Source organism: Glycine soja, chromosome 8, assembly GCF_004193775.1.
Source record: "Glycine soja cultivar W05 chromosome 8, ASM419377v2, whole genome shotgun sequence".
Taxonomy (NCBI): Eukaryota; Viridiplantae; Streptophyta; class Magnoliopsida; order Fabales; family Fabaceae; genus Glycine; species Glycine soja.
Window position 1 is genome coordinate 4,883,624 of NC_041009.1, and position 19,456 is coordinate 4,903,079.

Here is a 19,456-nt window from a genome sequence, read left to right on the forward strand (position 1 = left end):
TTTGTGTGCGTACGAATGACTTCCTATGTAAGTTTATACTGCAATATAGTTATTTTATATATTTTTTATTAAATGGTGGCTTTTGATTGCTTTCCTGTGGTCATTATTTTTTTAATAGTCTTTTGTATTTTTTTTTTAATAAGCAAAGATGAATACTATATTATATGGTGACTTTTGTACGTATGTAATATGCTTTTGAGAAAGTATAATTAATATATATGCTTTCAGAAGCATTTGTACGTAAGCTTATATATATACGTAAGATTTTTATTATACACCTATATATATATATATATTAACGTCAAACACTTATTATATATTTATATTTATATCTCTTAATTTAGTTTAAAACTTTAAATAAACTAAACTATGTATTTTAACATAACCTTAAATAATAATCTTTTATAAATAGAAGAGATAGACGTGTAATTTAATATATACTGACATGACAAGTAAGATGTCACTGACGTGATTTGTACTGTTACACAGGTATTTGTCTGGAGCCTTGCACCAACCAACTGACACTACTTTTTAACGCAGAAAAACCTCGTGAATCCGTGATCACAAACAAACAATGTCTCCCCCTTCTATTTTAGGCAACTGCAAAGACGGTTCTGAAATGTAAGTATTGATTATTGAACGAGTAATTGGCTAATGAATACGAAAATGTTATTGTATTTTAATTTTTGATGAGTACGACAATGTTATTGTACTAGTAGATAATAATGTATGAACTTGGTTTTATTGGTGATTTTGAATCTGAACTTTGATTACCCTCTTTTGTCTGAAAATCAGTACTGCTGGGGAAAACTATGCTGACATTAATTGGGATGAGCTTGAATTTAGTCTAGTTCCAACAGATTACATGTATGTCATGAAATGTGCAAAGGGAGATAAGTTTTCACAAGGATCCATCCTTCCCTATGGAAACTTAGAGATTAACCCTTCTGCTGGAATCTTAAATTATGGGCAGGTTCTTCGAACAACACACTAATAGTATCAAATAGTAATTCATAAACTTTTATCAATGATAAGCTTGTAGCTAATTATATACAACACACAAAAAAGTTAATTTCGGGTAGTACAAAATCAAATTCTAGTTAAAGCCTAACAAATATAAACATGATTATTTTCTTCAGGGAATCTTTGAGGGGCTAAAGGCACATAGAACTGAGGATGGGTGCATACTTCTATTTCGACCAGATGAGAATGCTCAACGCATGAAGAGAAGTGCAGATAGATTGTGTATGCCATCTCCATCTAATGACCAATTTGTTAATGCTGTAAAGCAGATAGTTCTTGCAAATAAACGCTGGGTATTCATTTCCTCCTATTTATTCATCTCTAATATTGTTCTTCCGTCTTATAAATTGAAAAACAGAATAAGCTTTAAATTTGAAAAAGGTGCCTCCTTCAGGAAAAGGGTCCCTATATATTAGGCCATTGCTCATGGGAACTGGAGCATTGTTAGGTTTGGCACCAGCACCAGACTATACATTTCTTATTTATTGTTCTCCAGTTGGCAGCTACCACAAGGTAATGTATTGATTTACACGAGGTTATAATAATCTAAGAAAAAGATTCGACTTACAACTTCTGAAATTAAATTTCATATTTTAGACTAATTTCATCTTAATGAGGAAATCTAAATCAGCTGATTGAGATTGAGTAAGGTGTTTGAGTTGTTATAAACTTTACAATACTTATTTTTGATTCCTAAGGATAAAAAAAGACTAATTTCATCTTTGTTAATTATTACAGGTGCACTAAACTTGAAAGTTGAGGATAAACTATATAAAGCAATATCTGGCAGTGGAGGAACCGGAGGAATCAAAAGTGTCACCAATTATGCCCCTGTAAGTATACACTACCAATATATCTCCAATAAAACAGTTTTCTCCATCTTGAATTGAAATTTAACGATACTTATCCTGAGTTTAGAAGAAATCAAGTTAAAGGAAAATTTTGTGTTAATAAAAACTTTGGTCCTGAATTTCTCCATGCTGTATTTTATATATTTAATGGTTAATGTTTAGTCTAAGTGTTCCCTTGATTTATATATCTTGCTGACAAATGACAATAATACAACGCAATTTAAAGCATGATTACTTAGACTACTAAGTCATCAAATCATAGATCAAATTATAAGCTAACCCCAAATTAATTTGGCTGTTCATTGAGTATATTATTCTTATATGTTTCTGGTGCCACAGGTTTATACTGCAATAACTGATGCAAAGGCCAACGGATTCTCCGATGTGTTGTTCTTGGACTCAGCAACTGGAAAATATATAGAGGAGGCCTCAGCATGCAATGTATTTGTTGTGAAGGTATACCCCGACTATTAAATCTGTATGTCTAAACTCTAAACCATGTGGAAATTTTATTATGTATGAACAAAATTTATTTAATTAAGTTACTCCTATATATGAAGGGCAACGCTAGCTTCACTCCTGCAATAGATGGAACCATCCTTCCAGGAATCATGGGAAAATCCATCATTGAGATTGCCATTGACTTGGGTTATCGGGTTTTTAATTTTCCTTCAATTATCGGCATGTAAATTGATTAATCTTGATGGTTTCATTTTCTACAAATTTTTGGTTTTCCAAACTATTCCCTATCACAATGTTATAACCATAAGTCACGGTTACTTGAATTATGTTCAGGTATTGGAACGTGCTGTATCAGTGGAGGAAATGCTAGGTGCTGATGAAATGTTCTGCACAGGAACTGCAATGGTTGTCAACTCTATTGCATCTGTAACCTATAAGAAAACAAGGTAAAAATCACACTTCATTTAATCAATTTCTCTTTGTGTACAATATTTTATGTCCCCTTTTTATTTAAAGTTTTCTTTCCTGTGTCTCAAAAATATCTTCACCAAATGATATAGTGCTAAATTCAATTAAAATTTATTGGCAATGCAGAATGGATTACAAAACAGGACCAGAAGCATTGTCTGCAAAACTACGCACAACACTTGTTGGAATTCAAACAGGGTGCGTTGAGGACAAAAAGTCATGGACAGTCCTAGTAGATTGAGCAATGAGCAATGCTTGTTAAATGATAGATGATTGTTTATTTTTCCTAATCAATAAGTTCTTATTTGCATGTCACTTTATTTTGTATGATTTTTTTTTTATCATTTTATATTCAAGTAATGGCAAAGTTCAAGTAGGAGAGGATCTGGAAAGCGCACTTAATGGTTTCTTCAACATACTTCTAACTTTCCGTGGCTAAGTTTTGCCACAAAAATAATGTTTTACATATTTCTGAAAATATATATAAAAATTTAAAATAACATAATTCGCCGTCTGTGGGGATCGAACCCACGACCACGTGGTTAAAAGCCACGCGCTCTACCACTGAGCTAAGACGGCTTTACTAATTAAAAATTTATACTAATGAAAAATCAAAGAAAGTTAAGTTATATATTTTGTTTGATTCAATATTTTTTTCTCTTACAAAAAAAAAAAAAAAAGCTTCCACTTAGAAAGGTTGACCCAATGCACTTCACAGTATTAATACAGGCTTAAATTGCATTATATATAAAGCTTAATTCAAAATTTAAATTAAAAAAATTAAAACAACTGTTTGTTTTTTTAGAGAACCAACTCTGTTCATAGATAAGAAAAAAAATATAATTTATTTATTAAAAGTGTAACAATAAAAGAAAACGTGGTAACTTTTGATATGAGATTGAATGTGGATCTGTTTTGTTTTTTTAGAAGGAATGTGGAACGGTTAGAAAAGATAAATATATATAATAACGTCCTACTATAAAGGACAGCGACTTAATTGATTGGCTGCGGCGTGCTTAATATCAGTAACCACTTTCGCATTGATTTATACGTTCAACCTAAATAGTAGTATATAGTTTTCATCTCATTTCCCAATATCAAAGGAGCCTACAAAGTTAGAAGCTGCTTTTACTCTAAGGTAAACAATGCTTTCATCTGTCTCTCACTTACACACATACACATACACATTTTATGGAAATTCATGCAATGAGAAATTGCTTGTTGTAGCTGATCGGTTGTTTTCTTCTCGATTGAGCAATGGGTTTTTTTTCCAAAATTTGTGACATTTATTCTAGAAATGGCTTAACTTTCACACGCCAAAAAGACGATTAATTGGTTTTAATTAATATTAGTTGCAAGGGTGGAGGGAAGTGGGCATGGTAATGCCTGGTATACATGGGGGCGTTGGGATCAAGCTAACTATTTGTTATCGGTTACTAATGGTTTTAACTTTTTCTGTAAAATATACACATCACTATTTTAGTCTCCTAAGTCACTAAAGGATTACTAATTCTTAGAAGCATTGCATCTCAAATTTTGTACTTTTTATCTGACGTTTTAGTCAATAATAAGAAAATTGTTTGCACATTTGATGAAACAACACAATTTCAGAAGAAAAAAAACCCTAGCAAAGGATTGGTGACATTTTAGTATATCATAATAATTGCGGAAACAAAATTAATTGAGGAATTTTGTATATACGATATCAAACAAAATTAATTAGGAATCTTCATTGATACTATATTACTTGATGTTCTTAAAACTGGACCGGTCATCGAATCAATGAAAGTATTGATTCAAGGGGATCAATAGTTCAATTGGAGTCGAACAGATTTTAATAAAATATATTTTTTTAAACATTGTAATATAATATTTTGGTAATATTAAACAAAAAAAAAACAGAATGTACATAAATTTATAATAATAAAAAGTGTCATAAGTCATAATATTTTTATAAAATAAAATAAAATCAAAATGATGTCATTTTAAAAGGTTTTAAAAAAAACAGTTTTAAGTGAAATCATAAAATCGGTTAATCCATAGGATTTTACCAGTTTTTCGACCCGTTCAGCAATTTTGAATTGGTTTAAACTGGATACATAACCAATTCCTGGTCGTTCCGGTTTGGAATTCAAAATCATGACCTTACTGTTGCTGCGTTGACCTTTTATGGAAATTGTGAACTTTTAGTTATTGTGGCCAATAAAAATTAACGAAATTACTATTTGAATATTATAATAATTTGACATAGTATGTGAAAAGTATAAGTAATTGTTCTTCTGTTTTATTTATATATACTCACATTTCAAAACTCTTAAAATTACAGAAGATAATATATTCTCCCATTCTGATGTTAGTTAGAAACATTTTTCAAAATTAACTGGTGACCTTTTATGCTTTGGAAGAGAGTCATAGACCAAAGGGCAATGTCTCAAAAATTGAAAAATTATTTATTGCATGATATATAACTCATTTTTTTTATCATAGGAGGTGATCACTGACCAACAGATAGAAATAAGTAGGGAAAAAATAAATAAAAGTTGTAACAAGTGAATAAGAAAAAAAAAAGAGAGAATAAGGTAAAGAGGGGAAAATACTCTACACATATCTCATTGCTTGCACCAACTTTTGACACTGTCTACTTTGCAGGAAGCCCCCTGTTCACAACTATGTCTCTCCCTTCTGTTTTGGGGAATTCTGAAGACAATTCAAAAAGGTACAATATGACATCAAATTTTCCATTCAATTCAAAAACTGTAAGACCAAGACAAATCGCTTTATACATAAACATGGTGCTATTTTTGTTTTTGATGATAATATTCACTCCTAAAGTTAATAACTCAAATGAATTTAAAAAAGCAGTGTTGCTGTTGAAAACTGTGCTGGCATAAACTGGGATGAGCTTGGATTTAACCCAGTTCCCACAGATTTCATGTATGTCATGAAATGTGCAAAAGGAGAAAAGTTTTCTGAAGGATCCCTCATTCCCTATGGTAACATAGAGATCAGCCCTTTTGCTGTGATACTAAACTATGGACAGGTTAGAAAAAAACCACTGTACCTAGTTGTGTTTCATTAGCTTCTATCAAATGATGCAATGTTTGTACAATCCAAAACATGGTTTCATCAGCTAATTCACAAATCAAATTCTAGCTCAAGCCTCACAAATTAATAATGTGCTTACCTTCAGGGAATCTTTGAGGGACTAAAGGCATATAGAACTGAAGATGGGTGCATCCTTCTGTTTAGACCAGAAGAGAATGCTCAACGAATGAAGATAGGAGCAGACAGATTGTGCATGCCATCCCCATCCATTGACCAGTTTGTTGCTGCTGTGAAGCAGACAGTTCTTGCCAACAAACGTTGGGTACTTATTTCTTCCTGTCTATCTTTAAAGTTTAATTTCTATGTACCACCCATGTAACAATGTCAACTAATCAGAAATCATTATTAGTATGAGAAGTCAATAAATTTACCACATATTTACTTTATGACAATACAAAAATGTTTTATATTATTAATGTATAGACTTCTTTTTTGTGTGTACATAACAAGGTTTGTACCTAAGGCTAAGACAATAATACATAGACTATTTATTCTTAGAGTGTGTTTAGATAAAGAATTTTAACTGAGAAAAGTAATTTATCAGAGAATTTAAATTTCTATAATCTAAAATTCATTGTTTGAATGTTTTTTTATGAAGAATTTAAATTTTTAAATTTTTAAAACAGAATTTTAAGCAATTAAAAATATGGAATTTTAGTTTCCTTCTAAAATGTGAGAAATTGAAATTCTCTTCTTAATAGAAGAATCTTTCAAAACATTCGTATATTTTCTTTATAACCTTCTTTCTCTTCTTCAAGAAATACCGTCTGAACTCGTGAAACATCGATCGGGTGTGGACGTAAGGGGACACGTAGAACTGCACCCGTCAATTAGCAGTCGTCACTATCCATCACGCAGTGGAGGTGCTCGTCAGCGCGGAGGGCCTGGGTCATGCCTTACGCCGTTGACTGAATATTGTAGTCGGGTGTGGTGGTGTATGCCATCATGTCCTAGTTTCCCTGCGACTTCCCATGTCGCATCAATATTTTTCTCTTCGGAAGCATATCAAGTATATCCTCACAATTTCTTTCATCCTCACAATTTTAGTTTTTTTTATCCAAACACAAAATTTTAAAAATAAAATAATTTCAATTGAAGTATTTAAAATTATTAAAATTTAAATTTTCTCAGACTTTTAATTTCCCTCATCCAAACACACTCTTAGACTACTAGTGCATAGACTGTAAAAATTATTTATGTCATTTCCCTATGAGAATTAGAAAAATAAATTGAATTGATATTCAAATATGAAACAGGTGCCTCCACCAGGGAAAGGGTCACTATATATTAGGCCATTGCTCATGGGAACCGGAGCTTCTTTGAACTTGTCTCCAGCACCTGAGTACACATTACTTATTTATTGTTCTCCTGTCACTAATTACCACAAGGTCAGTTATACATGGACTTCCACTTGATTTGTAAGGAAAACATTTAAATGAAACTTCCTATTAAGACTAATTTCAATTTTATTACAGGGTTCACTGAACTTAAAAGTGGAGAGTAAGTTCTACCGAGCAATATCTGGCACTGGTGGAACCGGAGGGATCAAGAGTGTTACCAACTATGCCCCTGTAAGCATATAATTTTTTCTCCAATTTTGGGTTTCTGTTATACTTAGTTTGTGAAATTGGGATACTTGAACTGAAGGTAGAAGAAATATAGTGTCAACATAAAATTTAATGTCACACAAAAGTTTGCACTGTAGAATCTCATCATTCTGTAAAGATTATTGAATGGTTAATGTCTGGTGAAAGCGTATCCATTTTTGCTTATATATGTTGTTTATATAATACAAACAATTAATGCATGATTAGTTAGACAAATCACAGAGCATATTAATTATAAGCTATCCTAATTAAATGAATTTCATTCTTAATTGACTGTGTTAGCCTTGTGTACTTGCACGGTAGGTTTATGCTGCAAGCATTGAAGCAAAGGCCAGTGGATTCTCTGATGTTTTGTTCTTGGACTCAGCAACTGGAAAAAATATAGAGGAGGTTTCTGCATGCAATGTGTTTGTTGTGAAGGTACACCAACAACCTTACTTTCATATTCACGAATAGATTATTACCACTAACCAATTTAATTTGGATTTTGGAAGCCTGTATTATCAAGGCACATGTTAGAATAAGTAACAAAATTACTTAATAAAATAATACAAGCATTTCATATTTTCCTTCAAGTTAATAAGAAATGATAAACATATTTTCCTTTATCTGACACATTGATAAAAAGTCCCATTTAATATTTTTTGTCCTGAACAAAATATTGATATGATTTTTATTTGTATTTCATATTTTCCTTTTTATCTTGTAAAGGGTAATGCTATCTGCACCCCGGCAACAAATGGAGCCATCCTCCCTGGGATCACACGAAAATCCATCATTGAGATTGCCTTAGATATGGGTTATCAGGTATTCGTTTTCCTTAAGTTTTGAAATGTAAAATAAAATAGTTAATCTTTGTGGATAATCTAGTAGCCTAGCTAATCCTTCCTATTAATTATTTATCAATATTTGTATACTTTTTAAGGAAACGATTATTTGAACTATATTTTAGGTCACGGAACGTGCCATATCAGTGGAGGAAATGCTAGATGCTGATGAAGTGTTCTGCACAGGAACTGCAGTTGTTGTCAACTCTGTTTCATCTGTAACCTACAAAGAAACAAGGTAAACTGTTTTGAAACTAATTATTATTCCTCACTACATAAAAAAAATGTGTATAATTGTTAAATAAAAAAACTAATTTTAATTTTACAATTTTGTTTTGATTAATAATAAATAAATATAAGATTAAAAACAGTAGTAAAAAGCTTATATTTCTCTAGGAATTTGGTTATTGGTCCATTATCTTTCCTTGTGTTCTTGAAAATTCCTTGCAACTAATTATTATTATACTAATAAATTGTCAATAATATTTACAATGCAGAACTGAGTATAAAACAGGACCAGAAACATTGTCCCAAAAACTGCGCAAAACACTGGTTGGAATTCAAACTGGGTGTATTGAGGACACAAAGGGCTGGACAGTTCGAATAGATTGATTCATAATTAGCTTAACCTCTTTTTAAATAGTTTCTTCTTAATTGCTTGAGTCAGGTTTGTTGGCTATGTAATTCTGGTAGAAAAGTACATCATTTTATTATATCTGCTTTTACCATGTCATTGTTCAATGGAAGTTTTCTTTTCTTATGTTTTCTTTTCTCAATAGGGCGAATGAGCTGTGTGGTTGAGATCTCGTAATATTTAAAAAAAGAATAATATTTTTACAATAATACAATTGTATCGTAAAATAAAATTACTTCAAAAAAATAAATAGTGTGATAGTGTGTTTGGAAACATGTTAGGCATTGCTGAATCTAGATTTTCAACACAATTTAGTTTCACGGATTGTATATTCCCGTAGTTGTTTTTGTGTTGTCTTTGATGCATTTGTTAAACATAGATTTCGGATAACAATACACACTGACGTTCAAAAACCAATTCTAACCAGTCAATTTCTCAACATTTCCAGTAACAAGTGAGTTATTTATTTATTTTTTTGAAGTAATTTTATTTTACGATACAATTGTATTATTGTAAAAATATTATTCAAAAACAATTGTCTGGAAAGTTTGTCTGCTGACGTTTTCAAGTGTGTAAAATCTCAAATAAAAAGGCACTATATTTTTTCAAAAACAATTGTCTATTGATATTTGAAGTATCCATCCAAAGTCCGTCTAAAATTCTCAACCGTAACATGCATGCATGCATGCTTTCAAGTGGCACCTATCAATTCTAGCGTGATTTTGAACTCACAAAAAGCTCAACTCGGCAGATATAGTGGATTCATCTCATTGATTCTTAAAAATAAAAATAATAGAATATACTCATGAAATCAATCACGTCCCAACTAACCAAAGATGAAGTACAAAGACAGCCGTTATGGACAATACCTCTCGTTTTTTCTTCTTTTTCCTTACCCTCTTTTCTAACAAATACAAATAACTACTGGATCAGCTTCTACCCTTGATACTTACTCTTCAGTAGCTCTATGAACAAGTCATTCCAGGCAAGCACCAGTGCATGCAATCATCGTGTTTTTTCCCTCCTCCCGAAGCTAGGTGCGCATCAGCCCTGAACTCGCTCAAGGGAGTGATGCCCAAAATAATGAAACCAGACCCCTTAAGAGCCTTATAGAGGTGTTTATTCACGAGTCGACCCTCCACATTTGTCCCATTATTCTTCACTGAGAAAAGTTCTTCTACCCGAAAGGGTAACAAAACTTCCAAGGTCACCCTCCTTACTAATCATTTAGGATGGAATAATAATGCTTTCAAGACAAGTCACATGTCACTCATTGGATCACAGTTCTAGTCAAAACAATGCTAAAAAAGAAGAAAAAAATAACTGAATGGACTCACCTGCTCTACTGGCAAAGGTCGATCCCTTTGACAGGAACCACCCCGATCCCAGTCTTCCCCTTCAAAATGCCTGGGTGACTGAGTACGGAAAAATTTGAGTGCACCTGGTCGTGCTTTTTTCCCCTCCACATATGGGATCTGTGAACAAACCACTCTCGTATTAAAATATGCAGATCAGTCACAGACTTATATAAACTAGATGTAATTTCATAAATGCATTTGTAAAAGTATTAGGGATCAGATCATCAGAGTAATACAGTAAATCAATCTTTTATAAGTATCTTAATCGTGATCAGTTTTGGGGAGAAATAATTGTTGAGGCATGTTACGGAACATTGTTTTAGGGGAATTTCTGTTTTCCCAAAATTCATGATGCAGAAAGAAAAAGAAAAAAAAAAAAACTTTTGAACTCAAAAGAAGTTAATTCAAACACACATTTAGACCCTCAATGTCTTTGGGAAAAGGAAAAACACATTCTATGTTCTTGCTAGTAGCTAGGCATAATCCCCAAATGCATGTTTCTAATGAAAAATATTGCTTGACTTGGATGTACAATTGTGTTGCAGAATACTTAATCTTAATGCTAATAGTTGGGATAGTTACCAAATACTGACATGTCAATTGAAAGGGAAAGAGCATGTGGACCAATCTATATTCTTAGAGCTAATCTCAATCTGAACCAAATAAAGAGGTTATTTGTGGATGTGTTTTCACTTTCAGTAAAGAGGTTGTCTGTATCATATCTGATACCTAGAGAAACGCCTTAACAATAAAAAGTTCATTTATAGATGTTTTATGAAGCTAAGGTTATACTTTAGTCGAGTATCAACACACTATTTTTTACTGGAGTCAATTAACAAAATAACATGTACATGGCAATTATTTCATACTCTATCAGGCTAACTTAGAGCCATTGATAAGGTTCCTATTTCCTACCACTACCATTTTAGAGGAATAGAGAGCAAAGACGTTACCATGTGCTTCAAAACCAAATCCAGGTCTTGATCTGGACGTAATGGAGGGATTACTGGCTGACCATTCTTGAAGAAAAGCATAGGGGACTTCACAGGGTCAAATTTTGAAGGGGCCCACCACCTGTTTATACAAAACCAGATAAACTAAATTAAAATCATCTCATATTTTCTCAAAGTTTTCAAAGAACAGCCACATCAGCTTATACAAAGGAAAATGAGGAGCAAGCAGTAAAAGATCTGCATGGTTAAACCAGACCATAAAACTCAAAAATGTATGCTTGAATTGTCAAATTACCAGCAACAACTCTGGAATCAGCTCAACTCAAACAAAGAAAAATAACAAGAAAGCAAATACAAGAAAGGCATCATCGAATTACATGCATTGCTTAAAACTAAACATAGAAACCACGGGCACTGATGAAACCAGATAATAAAACTGACACAGATACTATTTAAGCCTGGCAACCCATTGAGGAAATTAAAAACTCAAGTAAATGCACACAAAAGAAGACAGTCCAATGAAGCAAGACAAAATACTAGGACACAAGACACTTTGGTGCCACTCATTATTCAAATATCTGTAATATCCAACATCAATAAGGATACGGGAAAGCAGCTAGAATACATGACCCATTGACAGAAACAGAATACAGAAACATTTTAGTATTACCAGTGCCCCGTGTTAAAAATTAGAATATTGTGGAAACTTAGAGCTTGGGCCCGTGTGGTGACTGGAACATCAACATCAACTCTATATCCCTCTCTGACTCCAAGAGTTTCTAAGGCACCATGTTTATCACTAGCTGACCAGCTGCATCAAACAGAAGAACCGCAACAACAATAATAGTTAACAGTGTGCAACAACCAATACCGTATAAGGTGTATTTGGAAGAGCTTATTTACAACTTATTCGGCCCTATCTTATAAGCACTTGTTTAAGTGTCTGAGAAACACCTTCATTTTTGCTTATTTATTAAATTAAATCTTAAACTTTTGTTTTTTTATTTTTTTAAAGAAAAAATATACAGATAAAGAAAAATTAAAAAATTAGATAAAATTAGAGTATAATTTTTTAGTTAAGTTGTATGTATTTTTATAGTTAAATTTATGTGTTGTGGATATTTTTTTTATTATATTCATTAATTAAAAAAATAAGAAAATTAGTTAGTAGTATTAAAATAAACTAAAAAACAAAGTAAAAAAATAATTGATACATCTATCTTATACAATAGATAAAATTTCACAGAGTAGTAACTGTTGTATTGAAAATATCTTTAAAAATATTTATTTAGCAGTTATATTTTGTTTAAGTGATAAGAATTGATATTTTTATTACTTATGGCTGACAGATATGAAAAAAGAAAATAATAAAATATATGAAAAAAGAAAATAATAAAATATTCAAAAGAGACTGATAAGGAAAAAAAGTACGAGAAAGGATCGTCCCATCTCAACTCGCATTAAGAACAAAAATTACAAATTAACGAGAAAGTAAAAAAAAAATGTGGAACTTGCACACAACATGGTCATAACAGAAAATAATTGTCCTAACATATCTTCATCTTAAATTTTTTCTTAGTCAAATGTAATTCTTTAAGTATTTTATTAATAATGCAATATAATGTTCATCTATCAATATGTAGTTAAACAACAAATCTTCTCATCTTTTAATTAAATCTAATAACATAAACAAACTAATTTAGTAATATAATTATATTAAAAAATTCAGATTTTAAATAAAAATATTCATCTAAAAAATATGTTAAGTAAATTAAATAATAAAACAAAAATAATTATATTTAATAATATTATTTTCTTTAAAAAAATTAAAAAAAATTAAAAAATTTAATTTAATAAATAAGTAATTTTAAAACTAATTAAAAAATTATATAATATAATATTTATATTTTATAATATTTTAAATTTAAAAAAAAAACAAAAAATGAGAGAGAAAGTCCCAAATAGTGTATATTGAAAATTAAATTGCAAAGTAGTGTAAATTGGGAAAGAGAAGATATATTTATGGAGAAAAAAAAACCTAATTTATTGATATGTCTTCTTTAAATACATTGAAAGATAACTTTTAATGATTCCATTTTTGTTTTTTTTTTCATTATCTTTCTTCAACTATTGTTACATATTTATTCTTACATTTTCTTTTAATTTTCTTTTTTTAAATTTACTTCCATGAATTCGCCTAATAAATAAATAATGTAACCTATTTGATATGTGGAAAATGACATCAATACCATATGTGAGAAATGACTAAAAATAATTTTTTTTATAAAGTATAAGGACTAAATTAAATAATATGAAACTATCAGATTAAAAATAAAATTTCATGAAAATATACGGACTAAAAATATATTTTTCACTTTTAATTAATTTACAATATAAAGATTTTTTTATGAAAATTAAACTCATGGTCATTTAACCATAATTTATCATGTATGATAAATTTATTAACTTTTCCAATAATTATTTTAAAAATCATATAAATAATAATTTTTTATCTGATGAAATTATTTTATAATGTTACTACATAGGTATTAAACTTATGATTTTATTTTATCTATTTAAGCTTTTTTAGTTTGTGTATAATATCTTATATTCTTATAGACAATATTTGATACAGATAGAATAAGCATGGTAACTAGATTAATTTAGATCCAAAAGGTATTATTACATCATATCATTTAGCATTAAGTAGCCATAGATCAAATACACCCCACACCTTACAAGATAAATAGTTATATGCATAAAAAATATATGAATATGAAAAATCATGAAGTCAATCAATCTGTTTGGTTCCATAAGTTGATATCCACCTACTTAGACCACCATGAAGAACTTGAAACATCAGTGATCAGACCCTTGACCACCCTTTTTGTCCTCTTGTTAACTCGTTGACAAGTGCATTGAATTTGTCATAATTAGTAGTAAAGTACTCGAAAGTCTGAGTATCCAATCTACATCAACTTTGTTTGTACTTAGATTAAAGCAAATCCAATTTACAAGTAAGAGATAAGAAAATTTAAAATAAAAGATACAGAAAGATAAAAAATATAAGATAAAGATTTAAAAGGAAAGATAAGAGATAAAAGATAAAGAAGATAAAATATTTAAATTAAAGGATGATAAAGATAAAAAAATAGAATATAAAAAAATAAGATAAGAAAAGAAAAATAAAAGATGAAGAATAAAATAAAGAAAGATAAAAAAAAACAAAAGATAAGATAAATAAAAGATAAGTTATCAGAATGATTTTTCTTTATCAATTTAGTTGATTTTATCCTACTCACATATATTCATTGACCCTAATTCCTCACTATGTCAAGCCTATTTTATTTAACTATCTCTCAAATTCCTTTGAAAAAATTCAATGCATGGGCATAAAATTATCATTCTATGTCTAGCAATGACTTTCTTATGAAATCTTTTCTTTTTGTTCTATTAGAAGTTACCATCTTCCGAGTGTCTAACCCCTAAAATTAATGCATGCATATTTTCTTTAAATCTTATTTAGAAGTTACCCTCTCTCAAGCGTCTAACTCCTACCAGAATATAAAGATGAATAATACATGAAAAGATAAACAGAAAAGATAATAGAAAAGAAAACACTTGATAAAATAGTGAAGAGTACATCATATATCGTTTTGGTTTTTAGACCTCGCAGGCCCTAACTAAGGGTTTAACCTCTCATGTCATGAGAGACTTTTACACTTTAGGGATTGAGATGTATGGAAAAAGGTGATAAATGACTAATAACAAGGAAAGAGGGTTTCCCCTAAGGGATAGATCTAGTGTGTGGGTTGTGAGACTCCTGTCTTTTGTTTGGCTTGGCTCTCTTCTTATAGTTGTTGGAGTGGACTTGGGTCGATACGGAAAATCTTTCTTATTCATATTTTTGATATTTTTTTGATCTTTTTCTCTTTTAATCCATCATTTTCATATCTGCAAATCATACATAATGAAAATATAAATTCTTATTATTTAAGTAAAAAATAACTCCTAAATAAATATTTTTATTATAAAAAATAGGTTATATTTACCGGTTATCACCCTTATGCCATTCGTTAAAGAAATGCTTAATAAAAACCAAGTTAATTGGCAAGAAGAGATAATGATCCTTAAACCAAATTTAGATAAAGCATCAGCCATAGCTTCCCTATATATGTATATGACTCCACGTTAAAACACCTCCTTTGAGATTAAAACTCGTTAGCTTTAATAATGGGTGCTCAGATATCAGTTGAAACGCATCCTTTCTTTACCAAAGAAACCTTCGCGATCTAATGCCAACAAATAATGTACACCTGCTAGCAATCACAGCTTTTATAAATCAGGTGACCACTCAAAAAAAAAAAAAAAACTGCTAGTTCCGTTGACTTGAATCTAAAAAAGCCAAGGGGAATTAAACCAACATGATATATATGTGTGAAGACAAAAGACTTCAATAATAAAAAGAACTTTTCATGAAAATAATGAACGTGCTGCTGGTAATTAATTAAAATCTTTCATTCCCCGGGCTTCCTCATGTTTAATTTGTCAAACTCTATAATCGTCGTTAAAGAGTATTTTTTAATCAATTCAAAGGATTAAAACTTATAGAAATACTTCTGACGCTCAGTGAAAAGCCAAAGATGTTAATTAACTACCATTAAGTCTACTCTTCTCTTCAATAATCAATAAAAAGAAGAAGAAAACATTGAATTTTGAGTGAGAAGGATTTAGAAAGTCAAAAACAGTTGCGTGCTATAGCAAGGGACATGTGAATCAATCCAATTTTGCCTCCGCTGTGTTTGAAGTTGAATGTACATGTGCCAAGGCAAAAATGACTCTTCAATGGTATGAAGGCCACTCACTACAAGAAAATACTGTTCATTTCTAACAACTAGTAAATGCATGGTCATATGTGGCCCAGGGAACGTGAGAAAGGGACATTTGACCCAATATAATGTGTTTTGCTTAGTGACGTTGCAATGCAATGGAGCAAGCAGTGATACATATATCAAAATCCATTTTCTCCGTGATATAGTTAATGATAAACTAAAATATGGATTTCCTTTCATTCGAAACTCTTGTTCATGTAATAATTTTTATGAACAATGACTTCTTTCGCAATAGATTAATAGTGAATGCGTTGCCACCCTAATAATTAGCCATTTACTATTAATTTATATACTCCACTGAAAAGGAAGTAGAAAAGCTATTAAGTTTTGTTTCTTATTATTACATCATCAACATATTTTAATCCAAGATATATTGTTCAATAGTGAATCAACTTATCGATCGATAATAACTCCATTTTGGTTTTCAATTTTTTTTTCCAGTGCGCTTATTTTAACAGCAATTTGATTGTCAATTAGTTGTCGCAAATCACTAATCACCGATAATTTTTTTGCAAATATCAACGGCTGAATATTGTAAAGTTTCTTGTAATGTATTTTTTTTTATAAAAAAAAAGTAGTTATAAAAACTTTAAAAAGATATGGAGAAGATCAAACTTTTCTTGTGGGCTTTTGGGTGACAGGTTAAGCTAGTTTGCATGTGTCTAAACTCAACTGCCCTATAAAAAATGACGGGTTGTGCAAGTCGTTTCAGTAGATTGGACCCGTTTTAGGTTTTACTAACCCTCGTGAAAACAGTAAATTCCTAAAATATATAGGGGGGGTGCTAGATGTGGGTTCCCTTTATTTTCATTATTACCAGAATTCAGACTAGGCTTAATATCAATATTTAACATGATAGGGGTGTTCATCACATCGATCTTCTTTAATTTATTTTTTTGCTGTCGAATGAAAAATGGTAAAAAGTTTTATTCAGTTAAAATTACTCAACTAATACCTAGGCTCTCTTGAGGATTACTCACCAAGCAGGGAAAGTAGCATCACCGGAGTTTGAACCTACATCCAAGGGGAGAGTAAAAGTTAATTTCAGATTTTTAATCTTGTGTCAATCCACATTGGCACCTAAATCGATCTACAAATAAATTGAAGTATTTTAGTTCATATTTTATTGTTGTTTAAGTATAATTCAATTGATTTTGAGCATTTTTTAGTAAACTTCTTTAAAATTACTTCTAGAAAATTAAAATAAAAAAAATGAAATAAATTTTGAAGTTAAACAACTCATCTCCAATAACCAATCAAATTTAGATAATTGTCTTATATTTGAGTTTTGTTATTACTATTATAATTATCACATCTAATGTATTATCTTTAATTTATCTTTTATATAAGAATTGTATATTAAATATGATAATTATGACAATCATGATAAAATTCAAAATGTAAATCAATTATTTATATTGTACTAGTCATTAAGAATGAGATTAAATAATTTAAGTTTTGAATATGTAACTAGAAGAATTGGTCGACCATAATAATTTTACAAGATTTGTATAATATTGTCTACGGTGAAAAATACCAATGTTCTATATAACAAAAAAAAAATCAATCCAAATCAATGGGTTATTATAAGGTTTGATTTGCTTAGGATTTGATAGGAAAATGCATAAAATCAAACTCTAAATGCTTTTATCAATTTAAGTTAAGTACATTAAAAATTAGATTATATATGTCAAAATTTGAAAATGAATAAAAATTAAGTAGATCACTCTTTTTTCCTAAATTTGTCATTGTAAGCATATAAAACCTTACTATTAAGATAATTTTTAATAACTTTTGTCCATCAAAGACTATCACCGCTCCTTCTCAGCAACTTACAGTACCACGCACTTGACGGGACCTATTTCCATGATGGTACGAACGACATACCTTGGAACAACGGTATGTGCGGTACAGAACTACTATTATTTTTGTTTATGAGTTATCTATGCTAGAGATTGAGTTTTTAGGTGAAGAATTTCCAACAACTCCTTTTTTTCTAGCAAAAATTGTTTTTTTTTTTAATGTCATTTGAGAGAAAAAGAGAGATTCTATTTTTTTGTGAAGTAAAATTCAATAACCAAAATTAGATTTTACCACTAGAGTAAAAAATGACAAAAAAATTTATATTTTATATGATATTATGAGACCTAAAAACAATGATCCAAAAATTTAAAATGAATTGTTTCACTAAAGATGTGCTAAAATTTTCTGTAGCCGTTTGGTACAAGAAAAAAAAATCCTAAGAATCTTTAAGTTGTTTCTTATTAAAATAATAACATTCTCAAGGAAATAATGTTTCTTGTTTTTGATATTGCTACGTTTCTTAGGGAAATATTTCATAAAAAAAAGATGAGAATTTAGCTAATTTTCTCAAGTTAAAAAATATGATTTATTTTGATAAAAACATTATATTACTCTTATGTAATCATTTAATATCACAAATAATTAAAATTTAAAGCAAAAATATTATATGTTGTATAATTAAAGAAGATAAATAGTAGAGAGATTTATACCCATGAATTATAAATAATTTTTTTATAGTTTTTTTAGATGTTCATAAATGAGTTAGATGAGTAAATTTTTATAGAAATTAAAGTATATAAGTAAATTTTAATCTATACAAAAATTTAAATATTTTTTTCTTCTTTTAGGAATATAATTTGAAAATTTTATTCAAACCCTAAATTAAAGTCAACCCCAAAATATTAGTAAAATTATCACTTTTATAGTAACACTAACATACACCTAGCATAGCTTTCCGTAAAGTCAAATTGTATTATATTATTAATACTCAATTAGCAACTTTGAAAAAGCATTCCTTAAAAAAAAAAAAAGAAACTTCGAAAATCCTAGACCACAAATAAGTTATACCTAACTTGTCGCTGTTAATTCATTTAGAACAAGATCCAATAGTCTTGAATATGACCTAACAATAGTGGGTTAAAAATGCTTATTATAAAAGAATGGCAAATATTAACAAGTTTTTTTTTTTTTGCACTCGTTAATAAAAAAAGAAAAAATATTTTTATTAGGATGCGGAAAAATATATTCCTCTCTGATTATAAAATGGTTCTTACATAAGTTTTAATAAAAAAAATTATTTTTTGATTTCTTGACTAATACTAAGAAGAAGACTGGTTAGCATACTCAAAAAGAAATTATGAGTAACTTTTTCCTTTTAGTTATTCAAATAAAATTAAAAGTACCTAATAATACATTTTCTTATTAATGTTGTTACAAATCCTCTAATTATTTTATTAAGAAGATAACAAATAA

General features: G+C 29.7%; 1 protein-coding gene, 1 non-coding gene and 1 pseudogene across 2 annotated transcripts; 2 read left to right on the plus strand and 1 right to left on the minus strand.

Annotated features, from left to right (window-relative positions):
* The first annotated feature begins 462 nt into the window (after positions 1–462).
* LOC114424671 lies at positions 463–3,223 on the plus strand (annotated as a pseudogene).
* An 88-nt stretch (positions 3,224–3,311) lies between these two features.
* TRNAK-UUU lies at positions 3,312–3,383 on the minus strand. Its single transcript has one exon. It is a non-coding gene; the product is annotated as a tRNA-Lys (tRNA).
* A 1,964-nt stretch (positions 3,384–5,347) lies between these two features.
* LOC114421692 (putative branched-chain-amino-acid aminotransferase 7) lies at positions 5,348–9,065 on the plus strand. Its single transcript, XM_028387746.1, has 9 exons — positions 5,348–5,520; positions 5,667–5,844; positions 5,995–6,171; positions 7,166–7,297; positions 7,385–7,480; positions 7,820–7,936; positions 8,228–8,323; positions 8,469–8,581; positions 8,841–9,065. The coding sequence occupies exons 1-9, from the start codon at positions 5,474–5,476 to the stop codon at positions 8,953–8,955; spliced, it is 1,071 nt and encodes a 356-aa protein (XP_028243547.1). The 5' UTR covers positions 5,348–5,473; the 3' UTR covers positions 8,956–9,065.
* Positions 9,066–19,456: the final 10,391 nt, after the last annotated feature.